We start from the raw sequence: 21,118 nt of genomic DNA, 5'->3' as shown, positions 1-21,118 counted from the left end.
GTAGAAATGTAACGGTGCTAATATTTGTACGTTGCTGTTGGTTCAGTGTGCACATTAACCAAATAATTGGTGCGTTATTTTTTTTTTACTTTAGATCATGCAAAATTATTATGAGTGGGACTAAATACTCAATTCTACGAAGTCCGCCGGTGACATGGAACAAAAAAAAACAAAAAAAAAACTGCCCACGACTTGATAACTCTTGGCCACAGGCTGTTTAATTTGTGGCCAAGAATTGTTATAATTAAGTCGTTACCACAAAATAAGAGTTGTTATCGTGCATTATTAAGTCGTTCCCACAAATTGAATGAATCGTTCCCATGAGTCATTAAGTCATTTCTCTCATGTTGCTCTGTAGAAGGGCTCCGTACAATACAACGTTCTGTACCTCAAAACAAGGGGCAAAGGGCAAAACAAAGAGGATTTCCAGCTCTCATAAAACTCTGCCATTTGAGAACCTTAAGGTTTGTCATGCAGTTACATGAGAGGAAGAATGTTGGACGAAACCAAAACCATCCATGTCAGTGTACGCATCTTTCAGCAGCAATGCGGTGTGTAGTTCTCTCTCTGCACTGAGCTGAATTACTCACCTGAAACGTGGTCGGTCAGAACGCAAACGTCACTGGAGACAAATCCAGCTCTGTGGGGCATTTAATCAGTCCAAAACGCTGCACAGCGTAGGAGATGCTGTAACCGACTTGTGCTGTTGTGAGGACTTCCTCTGACCAGATGGGATTCCACAACACCTGTGCTCCTAAATTTAGTTTAAACATTTTATAATTTTGATTGTAAAATAAAGGAAGCTCCCTCCAAATTGGTTTAAATTCTCAAATGTCTGCACCGTTTTATGTAAAACGATGAGCATTTTTAAGTTGTTATTGTTTTATTCCAAGTAAACCACGATTTTTTGATGTGATGACACAAACCCGCTTACTGGCACTTGGCTGACTTAAATTGTTGGACAACCTCAGATTTATTGCACTAATTGCCGAATTCCAGCTTATTGAAATATGCAGCAATTCCCCCGCAGTTTTCCTCCAGTCCAGGTGAACTGAACACACGAGACGAGGTTGAAGTCGACTACAAAAGTTGAATATTTTCAACTTTTTTGTGTTGTTTGTTTGTCTGAAAAGTTTGTCTTCTTTTGGACAGTGTATGGCTGTGTGTTAATCCATAGCTCTCCTGTAAAATCGCCAACTACAATTTCCCCACTCCCAAGTGGGCGGGACGTGTCACTCCAATGCCTGAATGAGACGCAAAGTCTGATTGGCTGAAAGGTGATGAACGCTAGCACCATGGCTGAATTATGAATATGTCTCATGTTAATTTTTACATCTGTCACGGCCGTGATTTCTAACTACTTGTCGCAGCGAGGCAGGTACGTTCATGTTCTCCCTAGCCTGGATGTGTGGCTGCTCTCTTTCATATTCATCCTCCCTCTACTCTCCTTCCTTCCTCTTTCCCATCCTTCTCTTTGTCTCCTCTTTCCACTCTCACACATCTGCTCTCTGTGCCTTCACCCTTCCCCTTAATACAGTCTAATTAGGTCACCTACTTCTCTCTCCATCTTTATCTCCTTTCTCTCCCCCCAGCCTCCTTTTCTTTTTGCAGCGCTTCATCCATCTATCTTTGTTCACAGCTGAAACGATCCAGAGGCCTGTGCTCTCACCCTCATGTGTGCTTCTGTTTCACGCTCCCCCACATCCAGCAACAGCTGACACATCTAATATTGAAACCAAATTCCCTCCCTCGGCTTCCCCCCTCAGTATTCCCTTATGTTATTTTGCCAGGAGAGCTAAAATAATAAACCCTTGTACCGTCTGCAGAGTGTAATGGAAGCCTTCTTCACCCTGGAAAGAAGAGAGAGACGTGGAGTTGTGGTGGCTGACAGCGGCGCAGTGACAGTAGAGCTGACTGGATTTTTTTCTTCCCTTTTCTTTTTCTTTTTAAGTAACCGTCATCAGATGTGGGTTTGTTTTTTGTTTTTTTTGTTGTTGTATTTTTTTTTTTAATAGTTGAGAACTGTTATTATTGAATGTGGCATTTGGTAATGGGTTACATTTTTTCCTAATGTGACAGATTTCTCCTCATGCAGCGTTCTGTTTGGTGTGTATCACTGAAAAACTAAATCAGAACGAGCTAAGAGGTTGTCCTAATTCACGAAGCGTGCTTCAGATTGGAGAAGCACTCAGGGCTCTTAAGATAAAGGCCAATGCTGGCGTTTATCTGAGAGGAGCAACTTAAACATCTGTGATAGAGCTGGTTTGGTTGTTTGGCACTCTGCTGATAAAGTGGGCTCCAACTGACAAGGACCATGAAACCAGAGAGCGCTAATGCTACGTTCACAATGCAGGTCTGGATGCTCAAAATCCAATTTTCTTAAGCGTTCCAAAACACTGCCAACATTTTCAAATATGACAATACTTCTAGATGGAAGAAATAACAAATCACTTTAGTTGTTTAGCCTTCCTTCTGTCGTTTTCATTTTTTGCTCAATCTGAATACAAACATCAACATGTCATAGAAAATTGTTTCTGCACCTTATACATTTCTTCACTCAGTAAACATCTGCCAACAGCAGTATTGTTTTGATCGTGACATGGTGGCTGTACTTATTACGCATTGCCTGATTGACGAAAGGATGAGATTTTTGAGTTTTCAACAAGTTTTTCACCAGTGACTTGGTTTCTTTTGCTTCTTTTGCTCAGTAAGTTGGAGGATATTAAGGCCTTTTGAGACTTCTGTCAAAGACATTCAGTATCATGCACAAACAGGTTTTCAAAACAAGCTAAAAAAATTTCTTTTTTTTTTACTACATTTGTTCTGTCAGTAAAATGTGCTTCATATTTATTTTACAGTTTATAAATTTGTAACCTAAATATGGAGATGTTGTGGATTTCTAATGGTAACCACATTGTTCCCCAACAGAGATGAAACACTAGGCTTAATATAAATGAGAACGCCCAGCAGTATTTTTATATGCTTTTAGCTTTTATTCAGATTGATAAAAAGCAGGTGACAGGTCAATAAAATCTGTTGTTCCTGACAGATTAATTAACTAAAGGCTGCTGAGGCTTAACTTCGGTTTTGTTGCCAAGATCTCTGAAAGACAGACTCATTGTTAGAGTGTAGACAATGCCAACTCCACTCTAGATCTCAGATTTTAGTTGTGTGTCAGTGTGTGTTCTAAGTATGAGCTCTTCTGGCCACTGATCACACTTCATAAACCCGTCATCTCTTTCGCCTTCCACACAGACGCACACCGCTATCTCTGCCGTTATCTGTGGGTACTTTAGAAGGTCTCTGTGCATTTGTGAGGGGGTGGGGGTCACACTTGGCACCCTGGGAGGTCAGGGCAGGGTTGTACTTGAGGTCACCAGAGGTCAGAGTTGAACATTTCAATCAGCCATCTCCTCATGCTGTGTCAGTGTGTTTGAACATGGTTTCCATCAGATGCTTCTCGTCTCTGGAGTTCCAGATAAGAGGCCTTTGAATTGTGCTTTGAACTTTGAGAAGTTCATTTCTTTCTTAAGAGTTCAGATCACCCAGAGCGCAAATTCTATGCCGGAACCTTCTTAGAGCTCATTTTTATGACCGCTGGACAGTTTTCCAAAAGTTGTCACATAGATTCGGTCGAGGTTGCGAGTCGCTATCGGGTTCTGTTTTCCCTCCATCGTCTCAAGCTGTAAGTCATTCGACTCTGCCGTTGACATTCCCAGGTCGTCTTGACTTTTGTTTGTGACGCTTGCTCAAATCACTGACTGCATGCCGTAAAATCACCTCCGCTCCCAGAACACGAAGAGAACCCGTTGCCTAAACGAGAGGCTCCACAGTCGTGTCTAGTAAAAGCCACCTTGTAATCAGATTGGTTCCTCCGTGTTGTTGTGTGATTATGTTGTTCGGCAGCCCCCGCCCCACAGTCTCTCCACCGACATCTTGGCTTTTATGGGGGGTGGGCTTCTTCTTCCACTTTGTCTGCTGAATTGAAACTAGGCCAGTTCGTCTTCTGAATGACAATTACCATGGGCCAGACCCGTTCCGAGGCGGGTGGGGAGAGACGATGGGCGACGATGAGGGTCTGAAAGGAGCGAAGATGGCCGGTCTCTGCCAAGAAACTCTGGACGTACAGTCGCTTCCGATGCTCGTTAGTGCAGCTGAGCAGAAGTCCAGGCCTGAGCGGGAGTGGAGGGAGGACTGAGGGGGGGTTGATGCTGGCACAGGCCAGGGCGGGATGTTTAGAGGCAATGTCTATCTTTAACTTGATTTTTGGGGGTTCTTTTGATGAAGCGCCACAGCTTGGTGGAGAGACCCTCCCCCCTTTCCTCCTTCCATCACCCTTCTTCTCTCCTCCTTGATCTCCATCCCTCATCTCTCCCCCAATAGCCCCTCTCGTCTTGGCAGTCTTCTCTAGGTCGGTGTGAGGTTGTCGGGCTGGCCCAGATTAAAGGCATTGTCCAAAGGTATTTACATCCGGCCAAACCACATTAAACAGAGATTAGGGATTTTCACTGCTCATTCGAGAAAGGAGAGGAGAATAGAGGAAGGAGTGAAAGAATTGGGAAACTTTCCAGAGACGAGCAAGATTTACAATTTGAGTAGTTTTTGAAAACGGAGGAAGAAAAATGTGCTCTTTATTGACGACGGGGAGGAGATTGATGTTGTTGGTGGGTGGTGAGGGTGAGGGTGGGGGTGAGGGGTGGCTCTACAGATCCTGTTTGAAGGTCATGTGATACTGGCTAGTCTGACGGGTTGCTGAGCGTGCCAAACGGTTGGCAGCCGGTGCCGCTTTTCAGCAGAGGAAGTAGAGGCTAAAGAATCTGTTGGCGGGAGCAGTGAGCAGACGAGCCGCTGCTGCTGAGGACGTCCCAGTCCGTCTATGAGGCTGACGCACCTTGGAGGATATTTGTAGTGAATTATGGTGTCTTTTAGACATATAAAACAAAAATAAGATGCACACAAAGACTGGCAAATGTATTCACACCGCTTGAGCAGATTTACATTTTCTCATTCAGGAGTTTTCTGCTTTGACACAAAGAAGTGCATCATCAACTCAAGTCAAATTAAGTCTATCTGTTTAGCACCTTTCAGCATCAAGACGTGTTTTACATTATGAAAACATAATACAGTAACCAATTGTGAAGCCTCAAACATTACATATTGTCAAATGCCATCATCAAAATCGTCAAGCAACTATAAATCAGATCTATTGATTATATATATATATATATATATATATATATATATATATATATATATATATATATATATATATATATATATATATATATATATATACGTATATATATATATATATATATACCACTTTTATGTTTTGGATCTATGATCCAGTTTACCTACAAACAAAACAAATCTGACTACTGTATTTGCTTGATTTTAGTTTATTTATTATTAATATTTTCTTGGCCTGTGATGACTTTTGACTCAACACTTTTGGCCCACAGCATGACAAAAACGTCTGGACACCCCTGGCATAGGGCCTACAGAGTCAGAGACCCCTGATCCAGGCATTTACAGATTTGCCCTTTCTTATCAGCAAAAAAACCTCGAGCTGTTATCAGATTGAATTTAGCACTTCTTTGAAGATCAATTCTCACTTCCTGCCACAGATTCTTAATTGCATTCAGATCTGGACTTTGATCAGGAGATTCAAACGCATAATTATGCTTTGATTGAAGTCATTTCATCCTTCTAGGTTATATAAAACTTAATGTAAAGGAATTGTGACAGCCCTATTGGGAACCCCTCTATGCCAAACAGCGCTAGCTGATCAGCTGTAATTCTGATATTTGCAGGACATCCCATGTCTGTTCTGTAAGAGGTGAAATATTTGAAGCTCGACAAGGATTAATGAATCAATACATACAAATCACACTCATCTGCACTGAGCATGTCATCCCCAATACCAGCGCCGCACGCACCCGGAGCCACGAGTGATGGCTGAGATACAGGGAATCCAGTCTTTTACAGTAGTGGAAGCAAACTAATTACCTGCAACAGGCCATTTGTTGCTGAATTGTCTGCCGCTGCTTTGGGAGCAGCCTGCGCCGCACATGTGGGAAACACAGCCTTGTTGTATGATTAGTCAAATGTAGTGAGGAGGAGGGGGAAAAAGGAGGGGGGGTAGCTTGATAAAGATAAATGTCTCTCCAGAGCATCTGGAATCCATCACTTTCAAAGCAGCTTAATCCCTGATATGGCTTTAAATAAGGCATGTGCTCCTGCTTTTCTCCCCGGCTCACTCAAAGTACCTGTTAGGAAAGGAGAGGAAGAAGCACATCAGTATCCCTCATACTCACGTCTAAATCTAAAACAATTACAAAGAACGTTTTTAACCTAACGCAGATGTCATTAATAAACATCAAAGCTAGCAAAATGATTTAAAGTGTCATTCTCTGTCAAGGTAAAACCTCAAACTTCAATGTATCCTAGTGGGATTCTGTTTGATAGATCAACAGGAAATGAAAAATAGGCATAATTTTCTTTATTTATTACAAATAAAAATCTAAAAAGTATACTCTGCATTTGTATTGACTCCCCAGCCAACCTTAATCAATAGCTTATAGATCTAGCTCACAAGACATTATGTCACATTACAAGGGTTTCTACCAGCTCCATCCATCTTCCCATCATGATGCTGCATCAGTGTTCTTCAAAAACAATAATTGGTGCTTATTGATGTCTTTTAACAAGAGCTTTCTTCTTACCACTTTTCCATAAGGAACACATTTGTAGGCAGAGTGAGTTGGCATGGGCCTCTAGGCTACGTTTGTGTTGAAAGCTCTGCCTGCGTGGTGAATGTGTTGGTAGCTGCTGTGGAAGCATGTGCAGAGCACCGTACACCCTACAATGTTTCATATAGTAAATTTAATTGAAAATAAGTGGAAATAAACAGCAATTTTCATTTCAGAATCTCTTTTTGTTGCTAAATTATTCAATAAATAGACATATGAGCTCCAAAAAAAAATACTTGTCTTTTTAAATGTCTAATTAGGTTATTCAACCATTGGTGCAAAGTGTTATTTGCTTTCAGCTTTCCAGTGTTTGATTCCTGATCATCCCTGGAACTTCTTTAAAATTGTGAACTGGAGATGCTGGCATTCACATTGGGACGTTTGTATTAGCTGCTACGTTTAACATTGATATGCGACTATAATTAATCAAGTTCAATCTATCATGTTTATTTATATAGCACATTTCAGCAACAAGGCAGTTCAAGGTGCTTTACATCATAAAAACACAAAAATATCAAATCATAAAAGCCATACAGTCAACCAGTAAACTTTACAGTTTGTCAAGTTACACATTATTTTAGGCCTGAATAGCTTCGCTGACAGGCTAACTCCTTTTAGCACAATTTAAGCACAACAGTCTTTTCCGATATCCAATCAGATCAGTTTCTGAAGTGGAAATTAACCCCCCGTGGGTAACGAGGAGCGTCTTTGTCAACTGCTGCTGTATGTAACTGTAACGCACAAACAAAATGCAGCACAAACAAAATGCAGCACAAACAAAATGCAGCACAATACAAAAGAAACACAATACAAAAGTTCCAGCTTGAACTTTAAAAAAGAAAAAAAAAAGATTAATTGGGTCAAAATTTTTAACATGTTTAAATCTTTCATTAATTAATTGAAATTAATATGACAAAGTATCGACTCAGTTAAATATGCTAACAACCATAAGTTGTTAACTTGACCTGACATGACAGAGTCTATGCTTCTTCCTGTTCCTTCAGAAATTTTTTTTTACACAATCCTTCAGTGCGTGCGTAAAAGGGTGTGTATGCATAAGCGGGATAAGTTTGGAAAGACTTCCCACATAAAGAGGGCTATTTATCCCTAGGGCTGTGGCCTGCCCACTGGCCCCTGGAGAAGTTTGTAGAGGATAAATAAACCTCTTCAGACACACAGAAAAGACGGAGGCTCTGAGCAGCACTTTAACAGACAAACGCACCCCAGTATCTCAGAGACAGACGCTGTACTATTCTGAAGGGCTGTTTGTTATGATATTGCTCTGAAAGGGCCAGAGGGGCCAGAAGGGCATGGGCCCCCTTGATTTATGGAGTGACTGTCCTGCCGGGGCCGTGGAGGCGCGCATACAAAACACAGAAGTACCTCGTTTACAATCGTACGTACACACACGCATATCTGAACCCACACCCACGAAAGCGCACACACACTGAAAAGTCAGATCTCACACATTGCTTCCAGCTGGCGTTGGGTTCCGGCGATAGCGCTGCAGCCGCTCTGCTCAAACAGCTTACACATGCTGCGCCGGACGGCAGAGCAGCGGGAATGTGGAGATGTCGATATGAAGCTGGATGTCACCACAAAGGCAGAACGGGAAGCTTTGCTTAGGCTTTTTTCACCTTTGTTTCTCTATCAGACATCATTGGCATCGGCAATTTACAGTCTGAACTCTGCTAATGGGCTGAGGCTGCGTTTTCAGCACAGGCATAAGTAGCAGATCCAGTGTTTGTCGGGTCGACTTTGGGCTCAGAGACACTTAAAAGGGATAGTTCCAATTTTTTTTTTTTCTGAAGTGAGGTTTCTAAAGATTTTAATAGGCAATTTCATCTTTTTCTGGTGAGTTTGTAGACAATTAAAGAGAAAAGAATGAACCAACAACCTAAACATATAAGACTGGAGATTCATCGACCCAATATTTATATCTGTATTAGTCCTGATATTGGCAAAAAATTAATTCTAGATTGGGTATCATGACAATATGCACGATCCTTAAGGGCAGATCTATTCTGTGTAATTCTATGCTTTGTGCTCTGGACATCATGCTTTATTATATTATCTTACATTATATTGAGAATTCCTAATTGCATTTTCTGAACCATTTTAAAGAACGTTTGTTGCAGTTTATTTTTGTCAGCTTCAGTTTCTTTCGGCTGTCCTAATTACACTGACTGATCAAATTAAAGTTGTTTTTCCAGGTTTGACCAGCTACTGAAGCTGTTGGTGTATTTCAGCGAGTTGACTGGTGCAGAGTTAGCAAATAAATTTGTAATTAAGTACGTATATGTCCTAAACCTCAGATATCTGTTTTGGTATCGGAAGTGAAAACAGTGGATGGGTTCATCCCTGAAAAATACCTTACATCAGAAAATCTGAGTAATCAATTTTAGATGTACAGTTTGATTTTGAACTGTTAAAGTGTATTGTATTGCATTTAGCCACACAAGAGTGTCCGGTTCTAATGTATTCTCTTCCATGAATTCCCACCTTGGATCTCCTCAGTACAAACACAGATGGGCACAGCTGGCCACACAGCTGCAGTTAGGTTTTTTTTTTGTTTTTTGTTTTTTTTCTAGTTCCTACAGGGACTGAAAGTGCCCAGATGCTAATTAGGAATTCCTTTATGCATATTTGGCCCAGACAGAGCAGCGCATTGCATTGTTTCTCAAAGAGCAGCGGCTTGGTTTCAACCCTGCTGCTGCCTCACGCTACTGGATTTTCACCAGGAGGCCGTCTGGACCAACGCTCCGCGAGTTGTAGATCTGCCAGAGAGCATTCGAGCGATCGCAAAATGTGTGGGCCCGTCGAAACCAAAGACACCTTTAATGCACAGCAACTTTAAAAATCCGCATTTCAAAATTTGGACGACAGACATTCCAGACGCGTTTCTGTGCAACACCTGAGAAGTTGGGATTCTTTAGAACGTGTCGGGTGTAGCTTTGTTTTGCTGCATTTGTTCAGCTTCTGGCAGCGTGTAAACATCAAAGTTGTGAATGAATATTCTTCTTATATGTTTTCCCCAAGATCAAAGCAAAAGATGCACAAATGCATTTCGGCGTCCCGCCTCGCTGCTAACAAATGCTAATTGGATATATGCTGCTCCTAACGCTGTCACGATTGGAAAGTCTTTTCCAGGAGAATGCGTTTAATAAAGAAAACATATGATGAATACAAAGAATGCTGCTGTCTACTCAGAGGGGTTTCACTCCGGTAAGTCCACTACCAGCGCTGACTCTCTGGAGAATTTTATATCTATCTCACAGAGCCCACTTCTCCATGTTTAAGACCTGAAAATACTCTGCAGCCCTTTTTTCTCAGGTTTCTTTCTCAGACGTACACAAAGGTAGAGAGTCATTCATGCTGGGCTTGAATTTATGTGCTGTGCGCTGTTGCCTCACTGGTTTTTCTCCTCCTGAATGGAGCTTTTTGTTTTAACAAAAAGAGGTGTTGTAAATCTGCTTGTGGAAGCCGGAGGCCACTGAACAGCCCCATTGGTTTATTATTGACCTAGCATCTCATGGCTAAAGAAAAAGAAGTCTTTTTAATCCTTCAAGCGCTTTGAAGAAACATTTTGAGATTGGGTAAATATTAACTGAGTTAATTCCTCTATGACTTAATGTGTATATTGTGTATAATGCCAAAGTATTCGTGCCTCTTGAACTTTTTCACATTTTATTTGTTTCCAAGCAACCTCCTACTTGGGATTTATTGGAACTTTACATGATGGTCCATTTCAAAGGGATCTGTAATTAGAAAGTGGAAGGAAATTAAACTTTCCATAAAAGTATTGTGTACTTACATACTCTCCTTCACCATTTTCTTCATTGCTGAACCTGTCCAATGTAACCTCGCCTTTTTACCGTTCATTATTCACACACTTGCAGATTTTTCTGTAGAGTGTAACTCCAAAATGTTAGTGAAAAATTCACAATTACAATTGTTTTTTCTGATCCATGAGAGATTTGTGGCTGATCCAGAACAAAGATGGGTTTGTACAGATAAAGACATGATGAGGAAGGTTTCTGTTAGACAAATTCATCGTATTAAGAGAGCAGCTGTTAAAATGCCCTTAAAGCAGCAAACAGTGATTTGAAGCTGCTGGTGCCTCAGGAACCTCAAGGTGGAGGATCCTCCAGAGGCTTGTGGTGCATCAACCTACTATTGGGCCCCTGACCAGAGCTCACAAGCAGAAACGCTCTCAGTGAAGATTCATTTTCAAACAGATTTGTTCACTGATGACTGCTGTGCAACCCTGGATGGTCCAGATGGAAACAGTAGTGGATTGGTGGTGGATGGTCATCATGTCCCAACACGGCTGTGATGTCAGCAAGGAGGTGGTGGAGTCATGCTTTGGGCCAAAATCATGTGGAGAGAATCATTGGTCAACCCTTCAGAGTCTATGAAGATGTGAAAATGACCTCAGCAAAGTTTATGGACTTTCTGACTGATCACTTTCTTTCATGGTTCAAAAAAAGAGCCGAACCTTCAGTAGCAAAATCATCTTCATGCATGAGAATGAATCTGCAAGGAAAACCACTGTGTCATTGGCTACCATGGGTATAAAAGGGGAGAATCTCTTGGTGTGGTCACCATCCTCCTCTGACCTCTGACCTCAACCCTATTGAGAACCTGTGGAGTTTCCTCAAGCAGAAGACCTGAGGGTGAAATGCAGTTCATATCAAAACAGCTCTGGGAAGGTTTTCTGACAACCTGCAAATAAATTCAAGCAGAAACTTTCCACAAACTCACAAGTTCAATGGATCAAGAATTGTGCTGTGATACCAAAGAAGGTCCTATGTTAACATGTAACTCGTCTGTTAACATGTTTTTGATTGAAACAGCTTTTGATTTTATTACATGTGACCACGTAATGCTGCACATTCAAAGAATGACCATTTGCTGTTCTTTATAATCCATAAAATGTTTAGATAATCTGCTGTGCATAATAATTTGGAACAGAGCATTTTGAGTTTTTGATTTTTGAAAAAAATCCTGTTCTCATTGGGAGTTTTGTTCAGTAAAATTTGATTCATGCTGTAATAGTTCATGACTTGAAAATTATACTGACCATCATTTGCATTGACCATTTAGGAAAATCTGAGAAAATATCACTTGCATAATAATTTGGAACATGGTGTATTTGTAAAAATAACCTTCCACTTCTTCCACTTTGCAACTGTGCAATACTTTCTGCTTGCCTAACACTTACTGTCTTTTGTTAATGGCTGCTCAAGGATGTTTTTGTCCTTTCTCCCATTTTCGGGAGTGGGTGTCTTTGCCAACATAAATCACACATTTAACATATTCAGTACTGGTAGGGGGTGATGAGGCTTCGGGGGGTGAGGGGGCTTGATGGGTTTTGTGTTTTGTGTGCAAACAGGTGCATGTTGAGTAATTTGTTACAGAAGCTGTCGAAGACATGTGGAAGTATGCATGCATTAGCTGCCGTACAAGTGGCCTTTGTGTACAACAGAACATTCACCTCAATTGTTGCCATTAGGCCACGTTGATTATTTATGGTCGCCGTATTGTGTATTTGAAATATGAATAAGAGGACACACCTCTGATGAATGAACAAAGCGCCTCAGTGTCTCATCCAAGCAGCTCCGTTTCCTCCATTCTCCGCTCCGGTCGGCATCCTCAGCGAAGTCGGTAAACATGTTGGTTTTTCCAAGCAGGAATAAATGAGGCTTTCCTCACAGTTCACATCTGTCTGTGCTCTCTGCCTGATGGGCTGACAGCAGCTTTTCCTGTTTGTAGCCAAACACCGTGACTACTTTTCTTTCTTAAACAGGGTTTGGAAAAAAGAAAAATGAGGGATTTACGTAAATTAGTATAAAAAAAAAAAAACAGGAATGTGGGAGTTGGGATAGTTCCGTTCTTCACACTGATGCAAATAATTTAGGAGTAAACATTTGGCAATGTCTGAAACTTATGCTAAATAGATGCGTGTGGTTTATGTTTGTATTGTGTTTGTGTCTGTTGAACTCACCTGGAGATGTGCAGGCTGTCAGACTGCTGTGGATGATTTCAGGCTTTTCTAAAACCACGACTCTGGCATATTTCTGCTTGAGAGCCGGGGAACAGAAGACGTAGGCACAGTGCTCACCATATTTCTTTTAGGCCTTTCTTCAAGGTCACATCCACAGACACAGAGCGTGAAACATCATTGTATGGAGTGAAATACACTTTGTTGGAGGGAAACCCCAGATTTATTAGATCAACAGAAGAATTTGCCAGGCCTGAAATGCAGTTCTACTAGCTGTGCTCCAGAAAATAGACTATGATTGTTGAGTGGAAAACCCAACTGAGGCTGCATTTGTGAAGCAAACTGTGGGTGTGGCTGACATAATCACACATGGAGGTTCATCAAGAGGTCACAGGATTTGAGTTAATCGGGTACTTTGCATTTCAATATGTCTTCTGTCTGAAAGCCATATTTAAGATTCAACACCAAAAGAAATTTGCACCTTTTGTAAAACTCTATCAAGTTTATTTGTATAGCACGTTTCAGCAACATGGCAGTTCAAAGTGCTTTACATTGTGAAGACATATATATATTTATATACTGTATATATATATATATATATATATATATATATATATATATATATATATATATACAGTATATCTTATAGTCGACGCTTGTGAAAACCAATAACAGACATTACATTTTGCCAAATGTCATTATTAAAATCATCAATACACATCAAATATGTTGGTCAATGTTCTGTTCAGAAGCAAATTCAGAAAGTTTTGTCGTCTTGATTTAAAGGAACTCAGTGTTTCAGTTGTTTTGCAGTTTTCTGGAAGTTTGTTCCAGATTTGCGGTGTATGGAAGCTGAATGTTTAAGGTGATTTAATTTTTTTTAATTCAAAAATTAGATACTGCTGTGAAAGTGTAATCGATATTATTGTAGCTAAGAGAAACTGATAGTGGTATTTTATTAGATGGACTTTAAAAAGCGAAATACAAGCTATTTTTCCATGCAATCGTCAAAGAAATTTAAAGCATACTTTTGAAATATTGTAAGAAAGAAAAAAAAAATCACAATTCAAATTAGGCGTGCTTTTATCTACTGGTTTGTAGTGAATCAACTGGGCTATGTAAAGCATAATGTCATCAGATGTTGACGTTACTGAACAGGAAGTACAGTTTGGAAACTAGCATGGACCACACTAGTACCTTGGAGAGTACCCAACTCCACGCTGAAAGGTTTGATATTTTCAGAGTTTTTCTGGAAAGACATAGACCCACCAGTATATAGGAAGTTCACTACATCAGAACTTATTTGGCAAATGTGTTTCCACCTCCCACTTTAGCTCATTAAGTCTTTTTCAGAAAAGCCAAAAGTAACCTTAAGGACGTTAAGTTTTGCGGTTTCCTTCAACCGTTTCTACGGTAAATGCACACAAACAAATTTCATGTATGAATGGAAATACCAGCACGACTTATTAAAACTTTAGTAGACCTTGACAATGGTAAACATCCCATGCTAGTTGGTATATTATATGATGTTTATAATCCAGATTAGCTGACTTTGTAATTTAAACTGCTCTTCTTTGTTCATGTCTGTTTGCAGACTCTGTGTCCAGTGAAACTGCTTTCCTGGAGGACTTTATCTTGGGCATGGGGGACACCCTGGAGATGTCATGCAACCGGGAGGACTCCTCAGAGCCCGTCGTCTGGTTCAAAGACGGCATCGGACTCTCGTCAGGCAACCGGACGCGAGTCAGCCAACGGATGTTACGCATCATCAACGTGTCGTACGAAGACTCGGGCGTCTACACGTGCCGACTCGCCCATACCAACACCCTGCTCAACAACTACACCATCAGGGTGACAGGTGAGATATAGGAGGGCGTTCTGAAAGCTCCCATCTATTCTGCTTTTCTGATTGTTTGTCCAGCAAACTGTAGTAACTTCCTACCTAACATCCAGTAATGCTCCATGCTAGCAGCCGAGGTTTAGAACTCTACGCAGATACACTGGAGCATGTTCTGTGTACGCGCCTCACACAGACTCTCAGCCACACAGTTAAAGGTGAATTTCATTATCATGGCTCTGTGGCGAAAGCAGAGCGCTAATAAGAGCGCAAGACCAAGAGGAAGTGAGGGTGGGGCCGTGGGCGGTGGCGGCAGCGGTGGGGGTCAGAAGGCTAGCGAGCAGCAGCTTAAAAGTCAGGAGGCGTTTCACCGTAAAACCCGGGACACCAGCTGAGTCTGTTATTGACAACTAATTAGAAAGCAATTAGCTTGAAACATTTCAGCATTGAAAACAGATGGGGTGGCAATAAATGCGTGAGTTTCCTCTCTCTCACTTCTTCGCCCTCCTACCTCCTCACAAGCACTCACACACTCATGCACACGCACACACACACACACACACACACACACACACAAGTGTGTTTGGTTACAAGCTGGAGAGGATGCAATCAACTCCAGCGCTAATCGGAGGTGGATAATGTCTCCTTTATGTCCAAAGTATCTTTTCCAGACACTGAATGTGCGCCACTGTCCTCATCACTGATTTCTGAGCTAGAGTCTGGCATAATATTTTTTTCCTTAACTTAATTTCTCAAGTAAAATAAAATAAGCACATTTGCTTCCAGCTCCGCTCAGCATGCTTCAGGGATTAAGATCATAGTTGATGCAATTTTATTGCAGTCTTTAATGAAGTGAATAATTTTAACGCTCCTGTGCCTGCACAAATCACCTTAGAAGTTTGACATTGAACAGCATGAGGCGACAATATCCTGGTTTCCCCTGCAGTGCAGGTGGTTCTCCTCCCTCTACTTTAAACACTGCGCCTTTGGTTTATCTGAAAACACACATTGTACTATTGTGTTGGTCCTCAAATATTTGAGTTAGGTGCAGATAGCTAAGAGCTAGGAGTGCACTGCTAACTTCTGCCTATGAGAAAAGATAAACAGTGTTGGGTTCATGGAAATAAGATCAGACGTTGGCTGACTTTTTGAGAAAACTGAGCGCATTCACACCAGCCCTGTTTAAATCTGCTTCAACCAAAATAGTTCTTTTGCCCAGGAAGTCCGGTTTGTTTGTTGAAGTGTGAATGTTCAATCAAACTCTGAAGTGGACCAAAAAGGTGAACTCTGGTCCATCTAAAAACCTAGTTCTCGCTTTGATTGAAGTGAACTCTTTTGCGGTTCCACTGTAGGAGGCTCCAAGAGTAGGAAGCAGACTGCAGCACAGGGCATTCTGGGTAAATACGACCAAAACAAAAGTTTGCTAGCGGGAGAACGGGCACGTGGCTATTTACCAAAGACAAAAGAGAAATCCGACAACCTCTAAAATCTGATGCCACTCCATTTTTGCTAAGTTGCGCTTGGTATCTTCTTCGGTGGTTTTCATGTTGGTCTCAGTGGTTTCTGGTGCAAGGAGGGGAACAGATTTTTCAAAGATTTGTTTGGTTTAAGACAGTGTAGTGTGAAAGGGAAAATGTACCAAAATATTCCATTTCGGTTCCCAGTGGAACCAATTCTACTGAAATATCAGGTATGAAAGGATGCTAGAAATCACCATCTTTTGGTGCAGATGTATAACGATCTTCAATTCGGTTAGGAATAATCCAGTTTATGTTTAACGAGTCATGTTATTTTAAATTTTAGTTTAAACTCTTTTTAAAAAAAAACTGGATATAGGTCTTAGTTTAGCATCAATATTAAGCTTTGAAATGAATGCTGACATTAGCTTGAGCTTCTGCTCAAGCTAATAGTGATATTACATTATTTTCAATACAGGTAAGGAAATTAGTAAAGACAGAATACTCATCCAAAAATCTCTAATTATCAGTGATTGTAGTGATAGTTAGTTTTCACACTATTACTTTCCATGTTTTTCCCAGACAGTGACTAGCTGATTAGCACCGACACTGACTAGCAGTTTTGTTTGGCAAGAGGTCTACCAAACTTTGGCATCGTATTCAAACGACTTCAAACTACTGGAAAGACATGACAGAAAATCTTAGCAATTTTAGGCTTTTGTAACTTATTAAAACCTTGTCATATTCTGAGACTGGTCACTGACTCCATCTGTCAACAATAAGTCTTTCCCATTATTCACTGAGGATGTGTGTGACTACCTCAGCTGGTGTGTCTTCAACAAAAGCCGTGAAAAACTTGCCTTAATGTGACCATGACTTTTTTGTGGAAAGGGCATTGTGATGTTTATGATTTATGATTGATCAAATTTGCCGTCAGACACATTGAAGCAGTTAAAAAAAGCAAATATTTGACCATGTTACATGTTCTTTTAGACGGAAGTCTGAAAACTGCCGATTGAAAGGTTTTTCAGATGAGTATTCTGGTTTTTGGGGGGTTTGTATACCCAATGCTTGCTACATCTATCAAGCACACACACCTCCCACAGATTATTCGCCATGTTTCCTTTTCTAAACCTTTTCATATCTGCTCACATACATTATGGCATTTGGAATATGATTAACTTGTTTTCAGCTATAATCCCCATCTTTTTGCTGCTACTCCTCGGTGAGTATTTTTAGGACGCCTTCTGTCTGCTGAGTCGTACCGCAGCAGTGCGGAGTCGTTGGGCTCAGGTGTCAAATAATAGAAACAAAAACCTGCTAGTCAGGAGTTTGAGGAGCAGTTTTAGCTCACCGGGGCCGTCGAGGTAACAGCTGGCTCTCATTAACCAGATCTGAGGATCTGAACTGGAAAAATCCAAGGTCACATGGAAAATAGTAACCACGCTGTTGGCAAAAAATAAGAAGTTTAATAGAAAAATAAATTTAAAAAAAAAGGCACAGCAAATCTAAACAGAATCTATGGCTGCAAAATAATTAGTCTGACAAGGAGAGTTTGTAGCAGAAAGTGTATGTTGCAACTATAGCTAGAGAAGTGTGTGTGTGGATCCACTTGTAGGAGTGTGGGACTGCAGCACTAACGACCCCCAGATTCCTATCGTCTACGGAAATGTTTAGGTTGTAATATCAGTAGAACTGTAGCCTCATTCAGGACTTTCTCAATGAGCAGCCAGCTGCAGCGTGCATTCATGCATCTCTGGATCTGGGTTTAGGAACATTTGCACCATCGTAAGTGTTTATGGCCACACACCATTTAATCTCCAATTCACACACATTTCTGGGGGGCAGACGTTGTAGACGTGATCGGTGAGTTGTTTGTGTGTTTAGGTAACGGTCCAAAGCACGTAGGAATCGTTGAGTCAAAAGTTTATGTGACCGGTGTCATTCTGAAGTTCTGGTGTTTCTGATTTTTCAGATTCTCTGTCATCTGGTGATGATGAAGACTATGATGAAGATCCAGAAGATGCAGGTAATGGAAATGGTGAATTATTTTCTACTCTTCTGTTTAATACATGTGTAGTAATAGCTGGTGTAATGTAGATGTTTTTTATGGTCACAAATGTCAAACATTTTGGGTTTGAGAAGAGACTTTTTTTGTTTTGCTTTGTTTGACGTGAAATATCCGTTAAAGAAGTTTTGATAATTCAGGTTCACAGTTGTGAATGTATTTCTTATCCAGGCAGAATCTAAATAATGGTGACAAACTGAAAATGTTCCATGATTTGGTCTCTTTCAAAACAAATTGTAATGTGTCAGTTCTGTTTAAATATTATCAGAGGTGCAGGGCAAACAATGTTTCTCTAAAAAATTCCTGGTATTTATTTAGTGCTGGGGATTCTGAATTGACTCCAAATGCTCAAAATTAGTTTTTAAAATACATTCAAGTTGTACGTTTTTACCGCTCCCAAGATTTCATAAAAGGTTGTGTGTCATTCCAACGTGTTGAATCCATAGCTCTTCTGTAAAATCACTGACTACCATTTTTTAAAATGTTTAAAAAAAAAACGTGCATATTTAGCCGCTCCAAAGTATGAGAGGCTTTTCGCTCCAACGCTTGAACGAGACGCTGACGTCTCCTCTGATTGGCTGATAGATGATGAACGTTAGCACCATGGCTGAATTATGAATTATATCTCATGGAACTGTTTACATCAGTCGCTGCCATAATTTTTAATGATTCATGTGAACAAGCTTATTCACATGTGATTTGAATTTTGTCTCTTTTTTTAATGGAAACACCGCAGTTGTAAAATTGTGTTGTTTCTTACATTAGCCAAATAAACACAAAGATTTGCTCTCATTTCTTATGGAAATGCAGCTATTTAGACTTACATCCTTACTTATTTGTTTATTCCATTATATTTCAGGACCTAATTACCTAATTAGTGTCTTTTGTGCAGGAGCAAGGTTGTGTTTAGTGAGAGTTTTTTTCTGGTCCATGACTTGTCTGTTAGTTGAGTTTTATCATTATGTGGCTGTAATAATCTCTAACTATCTTGCTGGGCTCAGATAAACCTTTACCCCACAGCACTTAGCTAAATACCACCGGTGCACAGATCAAAAAGCTCCGAGGTTTTCCAGCAGGTAACAGCCCTCTAAGTGCTCTGTCGGGACGAGAGCTGATTTGGCATTCAGGAGCGTGCCGAGTTCAGGTGTAGGGTAACAAAGAACAATGAAGGACGGCTTCTGCCGACTTCACAGACTTCACACACTCCGTTCTGTCAGCCAGCACGGCTGCAGAGAGACTGAGAGCGTCTCCTCTGCTCTGACAGCCCTCGACCAGCCAGAAGACACACTGCGCTGCTTTTATCGTACCATATGGAGGGAGACAGCAGGAAGGTGAGGCGCAGACAGGTGTAGGGGACTCAGAAGAGGGAATTGACATTATGGAAATACTGTGAAGGATGAGAGGCAGACAGAGAGAAATAAAGGGAGACAGGAAGCAGGACGGAGAGAGACAGTAGACAAAAGTAAGACATGAGTGCATCAGTGCATTGTTGACCCTGGGTGTAGGTCAAAATGGGAATATTTTTATGCGCCGTTTTCATACTAAACAACTGGAAAACAACCCACTGCTTGAAAAATGAATAATTTTGGTGCCAGAAGCAAAAACGTGGAACTGTTCTGATGACAAAGCCAAGGGCGGACAGCGATCTGAAATCAGATTTCCATTCCAGGCTGTTCAGACCTCCCGACGACACCGTCACACACAGATCAAACTAAAACAGCAAGACTGTGACGTTAAGAAAAGCCTGTTTTCCTCATGGTCGTCATTAATATTTCATACAGCCTATCGTCTTTTAATTATAATCATTATATGGGGAGAGACAGATGTTGATGGAGCAAGGGAAGCTTCTGTTAGAAAATGTCTTAACATTTCATTGTTTTGGAAAGATGGTGCATTGCCACATAGAATTATACATGCTGTAATTCTACATGATAGGCATAGTTTTCTTTGGCTATTCCAATTTTAGCTGATTGAAATTTTTCTTTAAAAATTAAGACAATGTAAGAACAACAAAATATTTGAAGTCTTGCTCTCCTGCAGCCTGAACTAAACTCAGCCATGTCTCAGCTACGGCAGGACAATAAATCATAACATATATCGCAATATTGATATAAAACACTGTCAAAAGATAATATTCAATATATGGACCATTCATTGAACTCTGATTCAGAACCGTACTGCATTCTGGGGGATGTAGGCAGAGGCAAGACTTTAGTCCTTAAGCAAGCTTGGTGGCATCAACTCATTCACTCACTCTTTCGTTACCTAGCAACAACTTGTTGGGTTTCAGGTTTTGCCACTGTGCCTCCTAACTGCTGAAAAATAAGAAGTAATGGTGTGGAGAAAAATGAGAGAAATTTCACATATTTTTAAAACAAAAAACTAATCAAGAATGATCAAAATCTATAGATAAGAAAAGCTTATATCAGCCGTAGTCTCAACATATTTGCTCTGTTTTTGTACATTCAATGTTTGTCATTCAGCAACCAATTCCACTCCAACGTGCGTTATCAGCTTATTATGTTGACAACCTGCGGATCAACCTCAACATGTATCAAACACTTTCTTTGTTCAGACTTTAATTTTAAATTCAATTTAAAAAACTGAATTTGTTTAGGCACTCTCATGTTATGAAGACAGGACAGCCCGTCAACATGCAGCGTCTGGGTGAAAATATTTCATCTTTTCAGTCTGATCTCACTGGACCAGAAGCCTTTATCCCCAAAGCCCTGCAGAAACCCTCCTGTCATTGTCTCTCTGCCACATGTCCGACTGGATAAGCGGAACACCTTCAGTGTTAAACCCGAACATGTTGAATGCACAGCCTTTGCTCAGCAGGAAAAGCCTGGACCGTGTTCCAAGCGGACATAAGTGGCAGCAAAGGCAACAGCTTTCGGCAGACATCCTGCACTCCGGTAAATACCCTCTGACTGCCAGACTTAATCTCTGGGTGTAAGTCTACCTCATGACATACGAGGCTCCGATTTCCCGGCCAAAAGG

The 21,118-nt window shown here is 40.8% G+C and overlaps 1 protein-coding gene across 11 annotated transcripts in view; it reads left to right on the top strand.

Moving 5' to 3' along the window:
* fgfr3 (fibroblast growth factor receptor 3) overlaps positions 1-21,118 on the top strand; it is a 78,354-nt gene that overhangs the window by 17,877 nt on the left and 39,359 nt on the right. For 8 of the 11 annotated variants that reach the window (XM_044142805.1, XM_044142807.1, XM_044142804.1 and 5 more), the window contains exons 3-4: positions 14,351-14,614; positions 18,026-18,091. In XM_044142805.1, coding sequence (XP_043998740.1) covers positions 14,351-14,614; positions 18,026-18,091 — 330 coding nt within the window. The remainder of the gene's footprint in view (positions 1-14,350; positions 14,615-18,025; positions 18,092-21,118) is intronic. The other 3 variants (XM_044142810.1, XM_044142809.1, XM_044142811.1) reach the window with 1 other exon arrangement.

Source organism: Gambusia affinis, linkage group LG16 (assembly GCF_019740435.1).
Source record: "Gambusia affinis linkage group LG16, SWU_Gaff_1.0, whole genome shotgun sequence".
Classification (NCBI taxonomy): domain Eukaryota; kingdom Metazoa; phylum Chordata; class Actinopteri; order Cyprinodontiformes; family Poeciliidae; genus Gambusia; species Gambusia affinis.
This window is presented reverse-complemented; position numbering and strand designations above follow the sequence as displayed.